This window comes from Idiotropiscis lumnitzeri, chromosome 14 (genome assembly GCF_059441095.1).
Source record: "Idiotropiscis lumnitzeri isolate Australia: NSW breed Sydney's pygmy pipehorse chromosome 14, RoL_Ilum_1.0, whole genome shotgun sequence".
NCBI classification, from domain to species: Eukaryota; Metazoa; Chordata; class Actinopteri; order Syngnathiformes; family Syngnathidae; genus Idiotropiscis; species Idiotropiscis lumnitzeri.
The window spans coordinates 17,020,965-17,040,371 of NC_142404.1; the positions used below are offsets into that span (position 1 = coordinate 17,020,965).

At 44.0% G+C, this 19,407-nt stretch overlaps 2 protein-coding genes across 5 annotated transcripts; both read left to right on the forward strand.

Annotated features, from left to right (window-relative positions):
• Positions 1-289: 289 nt before the first annotated feature.
• On the forward strand, positions 290-2,894 carry cybrd1 (cytochrome b reductase 1). The gene is made up of 4 exons (XM_088315760.1): positions 290-595; positions 1,285-1,493; positions 1,945-2,099; positions 2,267-2,894. The coding sequence occupies exons 1-4, from the start codon at positions 409-411 to the stop codon at positions 2,544-2,546; spliced, it is 831 nt and encodes a 276-aa protein (XP_088171886.1). The 5' UTR covers positions 290-408; the 3' UTR covers positions 2,547-2,894.
• A 174-nt stretch (positions 2,895-3,068) lies between these two features.
• Positions 3,069-19,240, forward strand: dync1i2a (dynein, cytoplasmic 1, intermediate chain 2a). Of its 4 annotated transcripts, none has more exons than XM_088315751.1 (17): positions 3,069-3,501; positions 4,456-4,573; positions 4,847-4,961; positions 5,733-5,820; positions 6,836-6,925; positions 7,145-7,257; positions 12,217-12,303; positions 13,361-13,523; positions 13,626-13,725; positions 14,502-14,627; positions 15,758-15,904; positions 15,978-16,091; positions 16,453-16,604; positions 17,357-17,501; positions 17,746-17,886; positions 18,126-18,251; positions 18,579-19,240. In XM_088315751.1, the coding sequence occupies exons 2-17, from the start codon at positions 4,466-4,468 to the stop codon at positions 18,690-18,692; spliced, it is 1,929 nt and encodes a 642-aa protein (XP_088171877.1). In that variant the 5' UTR covers positions 3,069-3,501; positions 4,456-4,465; the 3' UTR covers positions 18,693-19,240. The 4 variants fall into 4 exon arrangements, with proteins under 4 accessions (XP_088171877.1, XP_088171880.1, XP_088171881.1 ...); XM_088315754.1 differs by having other exon boundaries at positions 3,070-3,501; positions 6,836-6,895; XM_088315753.1 differs by lacking the exon at positions 3,069-3,501 and adding an exon at positions 3,531-3,715.
• Positions 19,241-19,407: the final 167 nt, after the last annotated feature.

The window sequence follows — 19,407 nt, forward strand, 5'->3', positions numbered from 1 at the left end:
ATTAATTTGTTTGTTTTATTGACACATCTGGTCTATCCCCAAATGTTGGTATGCACATTTAAAAAAATAGTGCAGAAGCCCAAACTCCTGCTTCTGGACCCAAGTTTGAGAACTTGTGGGTCATTTTAAATTCCCACTTGTAATGTGTAACAGTTTCTTTTACAAGTCAACAACTGCATGTTTTTTTTTAGATAGCTTGTGTCACAGAAAGATGTCATAACAGGGCGTTACAGGGTAGGCTACCAAAAGTAAATAACGACGAGTTTGGTAAGCTGCAAAGTTACAAAACGCCTCTTCCCTGAGCATTTTGCGCCGCGGCGTCACGTGACTTCAAGTCTGTCAACAACAGACTGGAACCCTTCATCACCGTCTTCGTCATCCAGCTGCCTGGTCGGAAACAAGACGACTATGGAGAATTACAAACAGTTTCTGTTCGCCTTGTCGTCCGCCGGCGTTGTGGGTGTGATCGCTATTATATTCGTGTTAAGATGGGTTCTTTACTTTCAAAATGGTTTGGCGTGGGACGGAGGACTGGCGGAGTTCAACTGGCATCCGGTGTTGAACGTCTGCGGGTTTATCATCCTGCAGGGTCTGGGTGAGTTGGAGTTTGTATTCTTATTTGTCTGGCGAGAGGAATTCCATTGATTTAAGATTAACATTATGGCACCAGCCACACTTTCAGAAGTGCGTAGAATGAGGCGTGCCAACCTTTTCGCTCGGTCGTCAACACGTGTACAGCGCTTTCCAAACTTGAGGAGAGACTTTCATAACAACGTGAAACATTATGCACAAGCAATCGTTTTTCTCGTTTCTACTTAATGTGGATATTAAACATACTAAACACGAGCAGACCTAACTCATAAATGCTGCATGGTTAATCTGCTAATGTTCTCTTAAATTCCAATATAAGAGAATAAAAATGATACCTTGGCAAAGACAACACAGTGTTAGCCATTAAAAAAAAGGTTTATGGTTGCATATAAATTCCACAAGAAGGTGGTAGACTAAATGAAGCTCCTCAACTCAGTTTCACATAGCTCATTGGAATCAAGATTGCGTCAAAGCATACTTTTATACCAGACAACTCTGAACATTAAACCTGTGACTAAGTGGTTAAAGATGATGAAAATGAGTCTGACATTTTTTTGTTTGTTTCTCCGTACGGAAAAGTGGCTAACTCCGTTCTATTTGCAGCCATGTTGTTAGTAGAAGGAGTCCCTGTTAGCTTTGAACAATCAAAGAAATGAAATTCCTCAATTGAATGACAAACTTTCTGTCTTCTAGCCATCATTGTGTACAGACTACCATGGAGCTGGAAGTACAGCAAATTTACCATGAAAATTATCCACGCAAGCTTGAACATCGTGGCCTTCATTTTCGCTGTTGTTGCTACCGTGGCGGTTTTTGACTTTCACAATGCTGCTAAAATCCCCAACATGTACAGTCTGCACAGCTGGGTGGGCCTGTCAGCTGTAATACTCTACTCTCTTCAGGTAAATGCATTATATTTCATTGGCTTTTCGTTTGGCTGCATGAGAGTTCACACTTTGTAAACAATTTGACGTCATTTGTGGGGGCGTGGCTTAAGATGGAGGCAAAAATGACTAATGTGCTCTTTGGAAAACACTGGTTAGCATAGTTCAACAGCATTGTTTGCGTTGGAATGGACACGGGAATTGGTCATTTGAGTGAGTACAGAAGATGAACTCACTCTCCACGACTGAAAATGTTACTTTAACAAGTTGACTCTTTAACGGACGGGACAATATTTACTCAATCCCTACGCCTTCACTCACTGTATGGTATGTATTTACTTGATCGTGACATAGTTCATGAAAGGGTCTATATTACATCTGTAATAAAAGCTCTATTGTTTCCAAAAGTCTTGTCTAAATTATGCATTTTTTTTTTGTTGAATGAAAATGTGGATATTTTTCTATGCAGCTGGTTTTAGGGCTTGGCCTGTATTTGATGCCATTTACACCCTTATCCTGGAGAGCCGTCTTTATGCCCGTTCATGTCTACAGTGGTCTGTTCATCTTCACCTCGGTTATCGCAGTGGCACTCATGGGCATCACTGAGAAACTTACATTTGCCTTGTAAGTACAGAAAAAATACTTCACTAAGGTATTTAAATCACAATTCGTTTGTCTACGGAAGGTCAAAGTCCGATCCGCAAGAGTGCCTGTGCAGCCTGTTTAATGTTCGTTTCCCTGCTCAAATGATTAGCTCCAAACTACTCAACTTTGTTTTATTTATCTCCTAGAACCAACCCAAAATATAAGGACTCCCCCCCAGAGGCAATATTTGTGAACATTCTGGGTCTCCTTCTGGTGGTTTTTGGAGCGCTCATCCTTTGGATTGCCACTCGACAGTCTTGGAAACGGCCCAGTGAACAGAACTTGCATAGTCTACATTCCAACGGGGGAGGCGAGGATGGCACAAAAGTGGGTCCGGCTCTGTCTCAACTTTCAGATGGGGCAGAGGGTGAAGGTTTTGGGGAGGTCCGCAGGAGGAATCATACATTTGATGATCAGATCAACTGAATTTCAATCTAAACTACAATTTACTGCTATGAAGGTACACTCCTTTTTCAATGGTCAATTTTGCTGGATTTTCGTTTATATTTAATATATATGTTTCATATTTTTCCTTTTGACAGTAGATGTGACCTGACTGTATGTAAACAGGATTAACACCTACTGATAATAATGACAAACTTTACTACTATGCTCTCATTCTTCTGTATTGTTCTGTCTTTGAATTATTCAGATATCAGATACAGAATTTAGTCGCCAATTCAATGTAAATTAATAGGGAATAAATCCTTAATTAACTAAATGTATTCAATATACCATTGTAAATAGTTTACAATAAATATCTGCTAATTCTAATATGAGTCTCTGTCATGACTGTGGAGTATATCTTATTTGATCATTGTGGGGCTTTGTCATACTGTGATTACAAGGCACTCTAAAGCTGCCAAGCCACCACAATGTCCTGATCCACATCTTTTGGGACTTTTTTTACCACTCTTCGCTGTTTCGACTATCTCCGAGATGTATAAACTGCGCATTCTAAAGCCAGCACGACAGAGGACTTTCCAATAATTGTAATTAAATTGCATTTGACTTAAAAAAATAGAAACATTTTACTGTAAACCATTTTGTCCCATTTTATAATAATTTTTAAACCATTCTAAACTCATCTGGCACAGCTTTCACGGGCCCTCGCTGGGTTTCAAAGGTTTTCCCCGCCCTGTTCTACACCAACCACAAATACTATTATCTGCCCATTATTTAATAAGAGTACGAAATCAAATTTAAGTTTGCGCTGGTGGTGTATCCTTTAGTCATTACCGCCTGAGTAGCTCATTGACTTCCGCACAGCACGACAAACGCCTATTTTGTCCCTTTGCGGTTGCCGTACTTGGTTGGAAAGGACGCTGTTTTGTTTTGACTTTTTTTTGCCAAAATCTCCCGGCCCGAAACCGAATTAAAGGTTCGTATGCAAACAGACATGTCTTCTCGAATTTTAGTAACATGCGTTTTTTTCTATTTACGTTCTTTGTATAGTTTGAGTAAACTAGGAGACTTCATTTAGCCTCCGATCATTAGAGTTGCTTGCGCATGACACCCCTGCGGACGTAGCTAGCTGCCGTAGCTATTTGGTTAGTTCTCCGCTTCATCTAGCAACGTTGTGACGCTTCGTTTGCGTAAGATGATATTTTATTTAAACATCAAACTTCTATCTCGACATATGTACTTACGCGTTTTGTGTAATAGCACATGTTGCGACAGGTAAACGACAGCAAATTAGCCAGTGTTAGCACAGAAGGCTAACACTAATTGTTGTCGAGACACTTCAAGCTGAAACTGCGAATCAATAATATGAATACTTAATCGAAATAACTTGATATTTTAACATGATAAAATTCACGTATCTAGAACATAAAGTGAAAAATTGTTGTCTGTTTGATTGGGAGGCTAGCGGGGGGCAAATTGTAGTTACCGATTGTACAGGGTGGGGCTTTAATCATGACTGTTCTCAGGTCTCGAGTTGGTTGTTTAATAGACACAGAGATAGACTATCCATTCATCCTTTAGAGGAAACTTACATTTGTTAAGAATATGCACAATGCAATCAGATCCAAAAAGAAAAAATCTTTTCTAGGAGGCATCAGTTGATCATAGTTTATTGGTATTATTATTCTCATTTAATAAGGTATTAAATATTGTAACCCACATTTCTGTTCTATACCACAGCAAAAAAAAAACCCACTAAGATAAAACATTGACGTGTTCATTGATCAAAAATGTGTGTAACTCAATGAACACTGATTGTGTGACACCTCATGATTAAAATGACCCCACTGAGTGTGGTTATGCTGCTACTATTCACTTAAGATTTCTGTGTTATGCTTTTCATGAAATGCACGTTTCCCCTCTTATACAGCTGCGGCATCATGTCTGACAAAAGTGAGCTAAAAGCCGAGCTTGAAAGGAAGAAGCAACGCTTGGCCCAAATCAGGGAGGAAAAAAAAAGGAAGGAGGAGGAACGCAAGAAGAAGGAGGTATCCCTAAAACTTATGGATCAAAATAGTCAGACAATTCTTGTTTTAATGTGAGAACACTCAGTAGTGGTGAGCTAAACTGACCAGTGTGTTGACACTGTGAGACAAAAATATTATCTTTATGTGAATGCACTTTTCCACCTTTCCCTCCTCTTACCAGGTTTATTTTGCAAACTGTAAATGGAGACCGATACTTATAAAGCTGTTCAAAAGCAAATGTTACATAATATTTCATTGAATTTTTGACATGTCTTTTCTCTCGTTATAAAACAGGCCGAACAACTGAAAGATACTGCCGTTTACCATGAAGAGTCCGACTTGGAGAAGAAGCGATATGAAGCTGACGCCTTGCTACAAAGTTTTGGCATCGCGTCTGATGTTGCTGTTGGTAAATGGCTTAACTATAACGGTCTTAAACCTTGCTCATAATTCTCATTTTTCCCTCTCATTGTGATGCCCGTGGTGATTCATTCTGGTGTCAAACAATGAATATTTGACGTGAGCAAAGCGCAGGAGTTCCATTAATCTTGATGACGCTCCTTGGGCGGCCTGTGCTGGTGGAACACTTGATCGCTTCGGAGGTTGCTGACTCTGACTGACGTGGCCGTTAATGGCGAGCGCTCCGGTGTTTACTGACCAGAAACAATTGAATCCACGTTGTGATTAGATGAGCGGGCCACCTATAAACACAAACGCACACGCACACAACTTTTTTTTTTGTGTCTGTAATCGTTTGCTGTGTCTAATTAAAAAGATGCTACAATCCCGTAAATATCATTTTTTTTTCTGTAGACAAGTAGTTTGCCACACCCCTCAAAAATATTTTTAGCCTTTATATTCCACTGACATAACAGAAAATGTGTAATTCTGTTGCTGTCAACCAAAGTTGAAACACTTTCGCTTTGCTAACAGCAGATGGCAGAAGAGATCCATTTAAAAAAAAAAAAAAAATTACCAGTCCCTTGCATTACAGTTAACCTTAGCATCGATATTAAACACAAATTAGTATTGTTTTATTATTCATTTTGATTATTTGACTTCAATTATCTGTCTTTGTGATCTGGGCAATATTTGGAAATAAGTCAAAAATCAAATCAAGTTGTGTCATGATCTTTCCTAATGAAATGTCTTTCCGTACGTATTTGTTTTTTCTCTCCAGTCCCCCCTCCCATGTCTCCAACTGCCAAATCGGCGGACACCCTCAGCGAGACGGGGAGCCAGGACTCTGATGGAGCTGTGGGACCGAGGTACATGAACGCCCACGTGCACACGCTCTCCGTTTGTCCCTTCCGACACTACAAAAATGACACAATCGTAGGAGCAACGCCATGAATTACGGCGATAGATGAGAAGTTTATTCCAGCCGAGTGCTTGTTTATTTGATTTATGCGCCGTTGATTTAGGGTGATCCTGAATTAACAATAAAACAGCAGGCTGTTGTGATGCCTGGGGGTCTTCTTAACCCCTAATTAGAGCTTGTTCCCTAGACTGAAATTCAAGCTCCCCCCCCAGTGTCCCATCAGGCCCAGGGAGCGGTCCCCCCCCCCCCCCCACTCAGCACGTTGACTCATTTCCCTCGCCGGCACGGCCATTTCCTACACACATGGAGGTCATGTTTTCTCCCTGAGGCTTGGCACTCCACTTGCCCCCCCCCCCCTGCCTTTTTTTGCACAACTCTCTGAGCTTTTGGTGTGACACAATTTTTGGTGCACATTAACACCTTGTGTCACACACACGCACACACACACACACTCTGTGGTTCTCCTATGCGTTTTTTTTTGTTGTTTTTTTTTTGTTTTATTTTAACCAGATGCCCCCACCATGTGGGGGTGCATTCACACCTTAAATGTCAATCAGTGAGGGAGTGTCATTGAATTTGCTCGCTCGGATTTGATTTGATTTTTTTCCCCTAAACAAGTTGCTGCGGCTCATATGCAAGTGCCGTTTATAGTCCAGAAAATACGGTACATAAAATCAATAAATTATTCGTTACTGAGGAAGACGGACACAGCTTGCGTTGCATCATCCAACCAGAAGTGCGGGAATAAATATTTAATGACATTTTTGTATGATTCTATGGCGCGTTCCAAAATGCAGCTGCTTTTATGCCTGACTTGATTCTTGTAATATTTTCAATTCACTTGTTATCTTCTCTCCTTTTTTTTTTGATTGCCAGTGTGCCCAAAATCCTCCCTTGTAAACGTGCCTGTTGTGCCTCTGTGTCTCTCACTAACGTTGCCTTGTTGCTGTGACACTAACCAGGACTCTGCACTGGGACTCTGACCCGTCCACTCTTCAACTTCACTCTGATTCTGAGCTGGGGTACTGGACACTCTCTTCTCTCCTTTCCTGGTCATTTTCCCTTCTCTCAATCTACGGCATGATTACTTGTCATGACTCAATTAATCAACAAGTTAAGTTTTGCATGCACACGAGCGCTGATCATTTTAACATGGGCGGTAAAAGCTAATCTGAGATGCTTTGCCATTCCATGCGCGATTTCTCGGGTAAGGAGGTGAGATTGTTTACTGTTCTGGTTTGTGTAGCGTTTGAGTGGTTTTCTGCTTTTAGGCGGGGCGCTTTGAAACTTGGAATGGCCAAAGTGACTCAGGTGGACTTCCCTCCACGCGAGACTGTGTCTTATACAAAAGAGACCCAGACACCTGTCATGACACAGCAAAAAGGTAATGTGTAAAAGTATTATTTTAACATGGAAATGGATTGAGAACATGAAAAAAGATGGTTTAAATAAAATTTTAAAAATTCCGATACTATGACCTCGATACCGCTTTACTTGCATAACATATATGAAATATTACGACTGTAACTATCGCCAGAGCCAACCTCTCACTTGGAATCCTCATGCTCACGTGACAAGATTCGGCAGGAAACGAACCTTTGATGACACCGGAACTTAGACCCATCAAGAATCACCCGGTGGTTTGCATTCGTATGCTAACTTGAACAGCACATGCGCAAACGGAACATTCAATGATTTAATCACCACTTGTGGCAGCCAAGTCAGAAAGGCCAAAGTATTCCTCATGTGTGTCAGACGAGTGCACACGTGTGTTCCCGAAGTGGTTTGGAGCGAGCGCTAAGATGAAAGGAAAGTCGAAAAACGAGGTCAGGAAACGCTAGACGTCAGTGCAGAGGTTCAATTCAGTCAAAGCCGCGATACTGCTCTGCATCGAACTCGCCGTTGGTTTGGTTAATGAGCAGGATGTGAAAACCGTGACAGGAAGGAGAAATAAGATCGGGCAGGAAGATAAGAAGGACTGAGAATACACTTGCAAGTTAATACGACTGCCTCTCAAGTCGGATGATGTGTACGGAAATTTAGAATATATATTAAATGTGCAGTTTTTTATTGGCCGCTAGTGAGGTGTATGCTCAGCTGAATTCTTGATTATTCCGGTTTCCCCGCACAACCCCACCCACCCTCCCGTCTGCTCCAAAGAATATCCTAACTATCCACAGGTCTTACAAATTCATCGCCTCGCCCAAGTCTGCCATTACGGCTGTCCGCTTGATTCGCTTGCATCATTGAGCACATCCTTTTCGCCATCCTTGAAAGCCTGCTTAGGATTTTAAACAGTGCGCACATCATCTCGGGCTGTTGGGTCAAGTGTTATGAAGAAAACTCGGCGGTGACCCAGCAAGAGGGAAAAATATCAAATTGTTTGATTTCTTTTTTTTTTTTCCCCACCCAGCAGAACTATTGAAGGATTTCACATTGCTCTTTCCGCTGGATTCTTTATGGGCATTGTAAAACATTGTTAAACAACGATGGAGTCTACCAGCGGTTCCGTGTGAAAGCTGCTTCGCCTCGCAACCACTCTGTAATCATTTCATCAAGTCCCTTGCCTTCCCTGTCTTCTCAAAACGCATTCAGTGTCACTGTGCGTTTTTCACGCCGTCGCTTCTGAGGCCTGCATTCACCTCGCCGCTTGCTCACTCGCTCTCCTCGGCGCATTTGGATGTGCAGCGTAGCGTCAGGCCTGTTTTCGGATTGAGCCATTTTTATTCATCACGTCGTCCAAAGGTGGTGACCTGACGCGGCGGCGCTCTCAAGGTCAGCGGGCTGCAGCACTAGTGGGAGCGCACCGGAGAATTCCCACTGTCCTAGTGTAAGGCCGCTTTGAGAATGGAGTAACCGTTTTAGATGGAAACGTCACCTAGCAACTGTCAAGAGGGAGCGTTTGAACAAGTAGTGTCATGGTGGGCCGGCAGTCCCTCGGAAGAGTTTGCGGTGACTGACGGTTTGTGGATGGACGCCTGGCGAGGCCTCTTTAGAGTGCCTCGTTGTTGCAGTGCGGAAGTACCACCGTAGGCTTTAAATGGATATATTTTCACGTCAAACATGCATGGATGTGTCGCCGTAAGAAAAATATACGGCAAAACGGGTTCCATGTTTCCAAATGATTGTGGTGGTCTTTTAGTTGATTGACAGTTGAGCGGGGGCGTGGTTTCAGCACAATTTGACCTCTCTCTCTGCTGTGCTGGCGACCCCGCCTGCAGAAGCAGATTGGTTTCTTGTGCAGTCGGTAGCAGCCAATCGGCAGTAAGCTGCCTGTTTGCTTTTTCATCTCGAGTCACACGCACTACAACAGACATTGCCGAAACGTGAATAAATGTCAGTCTACTACAAGTCCCAACAAATCGAAAACTATTTGCCGTAGTAAACTTTAAAGAGCTGCTTGTTTTCAGGCTAAACTAAGTCAGGTTTGGGAGTTTTTATTTTTCAAAATTTTGGCACCATTTCCCCCCCTTTTTTTTCAACAAACGAATATCGGCTTCAAATATCGGTTATCTGCCTCCATGACTAATAATAAAACATAATAATCGGAAGCGGTATCGAAGAGCAGATCGTTTATCGGCTGGCGTTCCCCGAGTGCACTAGTAGTTTACAATAAACAGAATCCGAATCCACTCTTTAACAAGAGGCTGTAATTAAGTGACGTTAGCTGTATTGCTGGCGTGTGAGATGCTGATGAGGTGGTCGCTCGGGTGCGGCGCTGCAAAAGCCTTTCATGCTTCCAAAGTACGCGGAGCAGTTTAGTAAATCCACTATTTAATGGAATGGGATTGTTTTAATCACGGTGGATTCCGAGCGAGGTCACAACTTCAACTCACAAAAGCCCTTTTGTGGCCTTCTCATCTCAAGTGCCACTTTCGAGTTTAGTTGGCTTTTATGCACTTAAATGTTTAAATACCTATTGTATGAAGAGATGTGGGTAGGCACGGTTATGATTTACGGTTATGATTTCGCTATCAGTGGTGCGACCTCATGGTTTGTGTGACGGCGCATGACCACTTTCAAATCAATTAACATGCGTCATGTGAGCAAAAGTCTTGGGACATGAGCCAATCAGGCGCTCTGACTTGGCCTTGAATTCAATTTTTAGTTGGGATGGTTCGGGGGATTCCCTTCATTCATTCCCATTGACGGCTAAATACGTCAAAGATCCAATTTTTTTTTTTACTCAGCTGGTAGTGAATGAGTTAAGACATGCTTTGATCGGTTTGGTTTTTGAACAGCTAAGATCCATATTTTCATCCGTTGGCGATGTGTCACAATGAATCAGAATACATTAAAACCTCCATTAAAATCCTTTGGCAGACACCAGTACAAATATTAGGCCACTTATCTCAGTCAGAATAAAATTTTGCCCCCCCCACCCCAAAAAAAAAAATAAATAAATAATGCAAGTATCATTATCAAACCAGTTGCCTGTTTACTGTTGTGAAATTTGCCGTGGCTTCATTCTGATCCGTGAATGTTGCGATGCACCATTTGCACAGAACTAATCGAACGTAAGAAAAATGGTGTTCAAAGCCTCTTATTTCCCCGGCGACCAGAAACGATCTTCCCCGCTGTGCGCTTCGGTGATTAGCCTGGAATGGCAAAGGTTGCAAAGTAAAAAGCCCCGTGGTCTTTGCAAAGTGGTTCGCATGGACTGCTTTGAGACTTTTTGTGTCGCGAGGACGCCGAGCAAGAGGAAGACACCTGCAGCTCAGGGCAAAGGCCGTTTCGTTGTACACTTGAACATCACTGGCCGTGTGGGGGGGGGTAAGACCAATCATTACCCTACCCCCCCCCCCACCTCCACCCCTCTCAAAAGCCCAGCTTTGCGCTTGCTCCCCAAAAAGCTTTTTTTTAAATTTCTTAAGTGGTGCAAAAGCCATAATAGGACCTTTTTTTTTTTCTATATAGGACATCGATGATCCGGGTAAATTATGTTAAATGTAAACCCCACGCCTCTCTCCCGCTCCCCCCCCACCTACACATCTCCCCAGCAGGGTCACCAGGATCACTAGCTTTTCTCCAAATGACCATTTTGGCTGGCAGGTGCATTATACCCTTTATTTTCAGATTGTCTATCCGCTCCTAATGCCTGGCAGGTTGATTGCTCCGGCTGCCTCGCCGGGGAAAGGGCTGACGAGTGCGGCCGGGTCCGGCTGAAGGACAGTGATTACTGTTTTCCTTTAAGCCTGATTGAGGCCCTTGAAAGAAAAGATTTTAACCTTCTTCCATTTGTTGGAAAGCGTACGGCCGTACATTGAAACGACACGCGTCTTCAAACCAATAAACTCATCAGTGTCTTCCCTTTAAAGCTCTTTTTCGATCTGAAAAAGGTGGATGAATCATTTTAAAAGTGACAGATGACATTATCATTTAGATTATCTCGTAGGAAGGAAATTCGGCTGTGCGATGCTGTCGTCTTATTTTTCCCGGAAGAACCAGCCATGTTTTTCCCTGCTTGCTATCTTCCCTTTTTTTTTTTTTTTTTCTCAAACCATGGGCTGCGTTGCGTCTCTAAGAGATGCGCCTTGAAAGAACCTTCCACCCGCTTTGAGGTCCAACCAGTGTGCAGTTTGCCAGCTGGTCTGGCTTGTAGTTTGTCGTACATTATCTGAGCTTGAATAGAAGTTTCTCGACCTCCTGCGAGGATGGTAATTACGCAGGCTTGCCCTTCAGGGGCGGGGGAATGCTTGTCTCGGAGCAGCCGAGCGGAAAACCTCTGTGCCCATCCCCATGCCACCTCTGAAGAGCACGAGACAATCCCGGCGTCACCATCTGCCTTCGCATCATCTGGCCGCGGCCAATGAGACGAAGCCGCCGGGCACCTGCTCGGCCCCCTCTGCCCCGTCGCCCCGTCGGCCTTTGGAAGGGGCCAAGTCGCCCGTGGGACACAGAGCAAGCGGCGACTCTGACAACTCGGCTCGCCTCTGAATGGCTCCAGTCTCAATAACAGTTGGGGGGGGGGGGAGCGGGCCCGCCTGCGACAACAAGACACCCGCTGTGCTGTGTCCGTTTAACACAAATGACAACCTCCTCGCTTTTGAGACGCGAGCATCCCTTTGAAAGGCGACGTCGAGCTTGACAAACCGAACAAATGCGAGGCCGAGATACAAAATCAGATACAAAAGTCTTTTTTTTTTTGCTGTGGCCATAATCACCGGGAGACACTTTTATTGAAAGAAGAGAATAGCGGATGTGGAAGACAGGTGAAAATCGGTGTCAGACTTCTTTAGCGGCACGACCGTGTTTGTGTATAATCATCGCCTCCGTTTTTTTAAAACTGCTTTGTGAATCAGTCTGCAGAAATATTGTTTAAAACTCACTTTCTGTTCAGCAGATGAGGAGGAAGAAGAAGAAGTCGCTCCGCCGCAGCCGGTAGTCGAGATTCAGACCGAGAAGCTCGACCTCAAAGAGGAAGAAGAAGGTACGCGATAGTGCAGCGACCATTGACGCGTCAATCACAAGCTAACGAAATCTGCTATGCGAGCATCATAAACAACTCTGCTTACCGTCTCTGTCCTGCAAAAAAAAAAAAAAAAAAACGCATCCACCCCCCCTCTCCTTTTTTCCCACAAACTTCCCATTATTGTAAAAATTAAAAACGTTTTTCACAGGACAGCCACGTTATACAAGATAATAAAATATAAGAATGCGCTGTTTTGCTTGACAGATTTGTTAAATTTTTCATATTCGCCAGACTATAAGACGCAAATGCATATAAGCCGCAGCAACTCTTTTTTTGTAAAAAACAAACAAAAAAAACAAAACGAGTTGTTGACTGGATGTACAGAACGATTTTGCACTGTGAATGCACATAAAGGTCCATAAACAGATTGTTAAAACCGTGCCTTTTAACACGGCAACAATTTTGCGAATTAAAACAGAACGGACCAGAGAGAAAAAAAAAGTCAAGATATATTTAGCGCTTTTTCTGAACTATAGAGCGCCCCCTAGTGGTGATAGAAAAATCCACAGAAAAGCCGCACCGTTGTATTAGCCGCATGGTTCAAAATCGAGGAAAAAAGTAGCGGCTTATAGTCCGGAAAATACGCTTCGTATCATCCTAGTAGGTCATGTTGGGAAGATTTTGTCCTGCCCGTGTTGCAGGAAAAAAAAAAACAGTTCACTAAAATGTTAGCCATTAATATTATACAGTGCCGTTTTCACCCCACTGCGATTTGCGACAACAGTAATAAACATTGCTGAATTAATACCACTTCATTCTGTCGTTCAAAAAGGGCATTTCTAAATGGCATCTAACACACACACGCGTGTATTTACCGGGAGGGCTTTTATCCACTTATATGAGACATCAAATCCGCATGACGTCCGTTGAAATACGTCGAGGTTGCCCGCTTAGCTCGGTAAAGGCTGAAGGTGTCATACTGCTCGTTAATTGTCTAATAATGTGATTATTTAAATGTGTGTTCTCCGTGTCTGTGTGTGTGTACCATTTTCACCGTGTTCCTCCTGTGGCGCAGCGACCCTCCACGAGCTGACCGAGGAGGAGAAACTGCAGATTTTGCATTCGGAGGACTTTGTGAATTTCTTCGACCACAGCACTCGCATCATCGAGCGCGCTCTGTCCGAGCACGTGGACCTCTTTTTTGACTACAGTGGCCGCGACCTGGAGGAGAAGGAAGGGTAATCGTCTCGTGGCGACAGTTTGCACACTTTGCGTTTTGAAGTTGGAATTCATGGTATGCTGCGTTGTTGTTGTTTTTTTGTTTTGTTTTTTTCCCACAGTGAAATCCAGGACGGAGCAAAACTTTCACTCAACAGGCAATTCGCAGATGAACGCTGGTCCAAGCACCGTGTTGTCACCTGCCTGGATTGGTCACCTCAGGTCTCTTTTTTTTTTTTTTTATTTGGAGAAAGAGATCATGAGACCAGCAACGTCAAACTTTCAGAAAATTGATTTTGTTGTGCCCAAAAGCATTTGTCCGTATACTACACATTCCTTCGTTTTGCCCAAACAGAAGCAGCTCATCGTGTACGAAGCTGCGGCTAATTGGCTGTTGAAACAACTTAACTTTTCCCGGCCATAATGCTTTATGATTACATAGCTGCAGTTTGACATCGTTTACTCGGAGCCGCAAGTCCCTCAGGATTGAAAGTAATGTCCCACCCAAATTGTCACTTAGTCAGAGACCGTAATGATTTGTTTCCTTTGGCGTCCGGAGTTATTTCATGCATGATTCCGCAATGACTTGTGACACTGATTGAACGTCGGCTTTCTTTTTTTTTTTTTTTTTTTGTTCACGGTATTTACCTGCCCTGTGGGAAAAATCCATAGCCTTCTGATTTCTAATTGTGCATCCAAACTGTGCATTTCACATTATTCAAGGCGACAAAAGATTAATGGTTTGTTTACACGCCAGGGCGGGGGTTTTATTCTTACCCGCCCTCTCCCCCTTCCAAAAAAGAAATTCAATACTTGTGTTTTGAATGATCCTCAATCAGCTTCTTCGAAAACAAGCGCCGCTTCTTAAAGCATGGAGCAAATTACCGAAGCCATAAATCTTAAGAGTGGTCATCCACGTGGGGCCAAGCCTGCCTGCCCCCCCCCCCTCAAGACTTCAAGCCACTGTCTCATTTTGACTGATTTCATTCTTTCTTTAGTATCCCGAACTTCTGGTCGCCTCCTACAACAACAACATGGACGCTCCTCACGAGCCGGACGGCGTGGCCTTAGTGTGGAACATGAAGTACAAGAAAACCACACCAGAGTACGTCTTCCACTGTCAGGTACTGAAAGAACTTCAACACCCCCCCCCTCCTTTTTATCCACACATGTGGATTTCCTTCGCAACAAGCAGGTTGTCATGGCAACCACCCTCCCCCCACCATCTCCTGCCTTAATCCACCGTGTGAGTTCAATATGCTGGCCTCCACCTCCACCGCATCTATGTGCGCACACGTGCTCCCGAGGCACCGGAACAGCGGCGGCAGCGCAGGCCTCGAATGGAAAGCGAGAATCTTGAGTAAAGCTGAAGTGCGCGTGAGGCGGCGTGGTGGTTTGTCACACTCATCCAAACAAGAGCCAGAATGTTCCGACAAACTGCAGCGGCGCTCCCGATGCTGTCCGACGTGATTATGCAGCGTGCCTTGAGGGCGACTCCTGTAAGACGGGGCTGAGCAGAACCACATGTTGGTTGTCTGCGGAGCGGATGTGGTCGCAGGCTCAGCCGAACGCGACTGAACAGAAGTGCGAACACAAACGTCTTCGTGCCTCCGAGTCCATTTTAAACAAAAGTCCCCGTGTTTTGGCTTCCGAAGCTTTCGATGACGTTCGCGAATGCCCGCTTCACAGTCGCGTTTCATTGTCGAATTAGTGAGCGTTCCAAAGAGTTGCTAATTCTGGAGCTCATTTTGATTGACTGCACATTTCATTAGCAACTTTTTAATGAGTTCCAATTCAAGAGCTGTCCTAAAAAAAATGAATTTTATCATACTGAAAGGTGTTGTCAGCAATTTCTTTTTTTTGGTTCTTCCTTTCATTTAATTCATAATTAATTAAATGAAATTGAATAATTAATACAAAATGATGTTACCCAAATAACATTTATATTAACACTTCATAGGACAGACTTGCCATCATTATTATGTAATAGTTAAATTTAATCTTCTTTTTAAGTGTGACATAAACTGTTATAATCCTAAACAATTTCACAAAAATATGTAAAAAATGTAATTGTAATTTATTTCCCCTCAATATTGCGATTGTGATTCCATACGCGGTTATTTTTTAAATTATTTCAAGGTTCTCTTCCAATGTATTTTTTTTTAACAAAAACAATTTAATCTGTATTTATTTATTTATTTTGGTCCAAATAGGCAGGCCTCTAATAATAATCTTTTGCTCCACTCTTTGACAGTCTGCCGTCATGTCCGCCGCCTTCGCCAAGTTCCACCCGAACGTGGTGGTCGGGGGCACGTACTCGGGCCAAATTGTTCTGTGGGACAACAGGAGCAACAAGCGGACTCCAGTGCAGAGGACACCCCTGTCAGCCACCGCGCATACGGTAGCTTTTCAAACTAAAGTTGCCTCATTTGGCAAGGCTGTTTTCTTAAGTTCTGCCACCGCTGTGTTTGCAGCATCCGGTCTACTGCGTCAATGTCGTTGGCACCCAGAACGCCAACAACCTGATCAGCATCTCCACTGATGGCAAGATGTGCTCCTGGAGCCTGGACATGCTCTCTCAGCCGCAGGTACGACTGCTACGTGTCGGAGACTTTCCAGCATGGCTGTCGGGTGGAACATTTACGAGAATGCATTCGCTGCCAGATGTTTTTAAAGTGGAATGCACCATATTGGAAGCCATTTTAGAGAATTGTGCAAGCTAGATAGTTTTTTTTTTTTCTTTCAAACTTTGAAGGAAATGAACTCGGCTCGCTTTGCGAGGACTTGCGCATTGTTAGACTTTTTTTCATTTTTTTTTCTAAATAAAGTGTCAGTTGAATTGAGATTAGGCGAACATAAATACGGAAGTGATTTTAAATGTTATTTTTATTTTTTTTTCGGTTGTGTTTTGTCTAAACGTTTGTTGAGAAAAGCCTCTCGCTCCCGCAGGACAGCATGGAGCTGGTGTTCTCGCAGTCCAAAGCCGTCGCCGTTGGCGTCACCGTCGCCGTCACCTCCATGTCGTTCCCTCTGGGCGACGTCAACAATTTCGTGGTGGGCAGCGAGGACGGCTCCGTCTACATGTCGTGTCGTCATGGAAGGTGCGTCCGTCAGCAGCCTCGGGGTGCAAAAAAAAACCGGAGCACTCCGAGAGTCAAATAAACATCACAGAGCAACACGACCCCCCCCCCTTGCTGTTCTTAAGTTTTTCCTCCTGCCAAGTGGCTGTTTTTCTTCCCCCGCCTGTCAGTTGGCCACATAAAGTTGAACATTAACAGGGTGCACATACAAGGAGGAGGTGAATCAGTTTTTCCCTTTTAAACACTGGGAAACTTCTTTTACAGCCTGCGAGAATTCAACCCGCACCTCAGCCAGCGCTGTTGTCGTTAAACAGCTGCGCTCATGCCAGATAATCCCCACGCAAAATGCAGCTTAAAATCCGAACCCCCCCCCTCGCCGAGCTGCGTATTAACCAGAGCCCAAATAATTGAAATGTCCTGCAGTACGGCGGGAGAGCACCGTGGGGTGATCGCAGCTCGGCTCGCAGATTCACCTCCGTAATTGGCCCGATCGTTTTCCACCTCATTTGCGATCGTTTGATACAGTCATTGCAGTTTAATAATGCATAAGCATCACTCAGGCTGAGTATTTACCTCTCGGTGTTAATTATCCGAGCTACATTTGAATAACCGCTCTGCAGTGCGTGATGGAGGGGGAGTCATCGGCGCTTGGTGAAAAGCGTTAAATAAAGTGCAACCTCTGAAATAATCCCTGAGGCATACAAATTTGGCCAAAATATGCTTCCGGAGTCAACCAGCATCTTGGTACACATCTCTTTCTACATTTTCCACAGCCAAGCAGGCATCAGTCAGATGTTCAAGGGCCACCACGGGCCCATCACGGGCATCCACTGCCACACGGCCGCCGGGCCGCTGGACTTCTCCCATCTCTTCTTGACCTCCTCCTTCGATTGGACCGTCAAGCTGTGGAGCACCAAGGTAGGAGAAAATGTTGCCTCAAATCAAAAATGCAAAAGACGCAACAACATGAGGCACAATCCAATGCGGCATTTTCTAACCTTTATTGAGCCAAATATTTTACTTTGGATAAATCTCGTGACATACCACCGAAGGAAAACGTCGACATCCTGAAATAATATTGTGTCAATTTCCGCCCATTTTGTTCCTCAGCGTGCGCATGCCGCGGCTTTGTCTTTATGACTCGCTCTCGTGTTGTTTGCAGAACAACAAGCCGCTCTACTCTTTCGAGGACAACTCGGACTACGTGTACGACGTCATGTGGTCTCCGACTCATCCGGCTCTGTTCGCTTGCGTCGACGGCGTGGGACACCTAGACCTGTGGAACCTCAACAACGACACGGAGGTGCAACAGTACCAACCTACACACCCGATATGATGTGGACCTCATATTAGTGCCGTACTGATGAGATCAGAGAAGAATTGAGATGTTATGTATTCCACTGGAGTTCTCGCCGGAATGATCGTTAAAAATACACAAAATTGTTTTTGTTGGGGCGCTGATGCGGATTAAAGCAGGATGCAAGTCACATGACATGATATTTCCTTTTGACATGTTGACTTTTTTTTGGTTTATTTTGTCAGGTCCCAACAGCTAGCGTGACCGTGGACGGCAACCCGGCCCTCAACAGGATCAGATGGGCTCCTTCTGGAAGAGAAATCGCCGTGGGAGACTCCGACGGACGAGTCCTAGTGTACGATATTGGAGAGGTGAGCTTGCTAGGTTAATTTAGCGTAGCATGTCGTTGACACACTCTGGGAGAAGAAAACTGTCTTCAGTAATGCGTGAAATACTGCTCGCTAATCTTTGTTTGGCGCTCTAAATACCATGACATCGTTCAAGTAAGACTTCTTCTTGTTTGCAACCAATAAGGGAGAAGAACGATTTTATGTGATGTTGTTTTGACGCTTTGTCGTTTGCTTGAATTTATTTTCCCCGACCATTTAACTCATTCAAGTTGGCAAAAACTAAACGTTGAATCGATTGGTTTGTCGGTAGACTATTCCATCCTGAGGCCGTTGTTCTGTCCTCCGCAGCAAATCGCCGTTCCACGGAATGACGAATGGAGCCGCTTCGTCCGCACGCTGGCCGAGATCAACGAGAACCGAGACGACGCCGAGGAACTGGCGGCGCAGCGTCTGACTGCGTGATGACGCCGCGCGGCGCCACTCCGCGTTCATGGACCACCGGCGGGCTCGTGAATCCGAAACCCGCTCCGAAGACGGCTTCACCGTCCTGTCGGAAGACGAGTCAGCTGATTCTTTCCCACTCGTCTTTTTGGGACAAGGTCAAAACAACAGAGCCACACTCGCAAACACACCAAACCTTTATTTTTTTTTCCTAACCAGATGCCTTAAATATGAAAATGAAACCCTGTCTTTATCTTCGGCATGTTGACATCCGCCTTACATGAGCTCTACAAGCCAAATATGTTTTCTCTGCGCCATGTTTCTTCTTTTATTCCATTTTTACAGAAGAAATCGCATCTTTCGAATGTACGCATCTCAAACATGTAGCTCATGGTCTTCATCTCACGTCTGCATGATCGACATCTGCAAAATTCCGGACTGTTCTATATTGTCCGAAGTCATGTTTCCCAGCAGCTCTTTCGATCGGAAAGTCCTCCGTGCATCTATCTATGCTGTAAACTACTCAGTGATTCAAAGATGTATAAAGCAAGTTGATATTTCCACAGTGATTGTTTGTGTCTTGAACAAGCAATGCTAAGAAAGAAGATAGCTTTGTAGTCATTTATAACAAAAAAAAAATGTTTTTAAAAATATGGTTAATATGGCACTCGACGTTGAAAAAAAATATTCAGTTTTTATTTAAAATTTGTAGTGAGCCACATCTCCTTCATGTATA

Excerpts from the sequence above, each read along its gene's own strand:
- cybrd1 (XM_088315760.1), top strand. The coding sequence starts at position 409 with ATGGAGAATTACAAACAGTTTCTGTTCGCCTTGTCGTCCGCCGGCGTT. Across the intron at positions 1,494-1,944 it reads TAATACTCTACTCTCTTCAG|CTGGTTTTAGGGCTTGGCCT; the intron begins GTAAATGCATTA and ends TTTTCTATGCAG. Across the intron at positions 2,100-2,266 it reads GAGAAACTTACATTTGCCTT|AACCAACCCAAAATATAAGG; the intron begins GTAAGTACAGAA and ends TTTATCTCCTAG.
- dync1i2a (XM_088315751.1), top strand. The coding sequence starts at position 4,466 with ATGTCTGACAAAAGTGAGCTAAAAGCCGAGCTTGAAAGGAAGAAGCAA. Across the intron at positions 15,905-15,977 it reads TGTCAGCCACCGCGCATACG|CATCCGGTCTACTGCGTCAA; the intron begins GTAGCTTTTCAA and ends CTGTGTTTGCAG. Across the intron at positions 16,092-16,452 it reads ACATGCTCTCTCAGCCGCAG|GACAGCATGGAGCTGGTGTT; the intron begins GTACGACTGCTA and ends TCGCTCCCGCAG.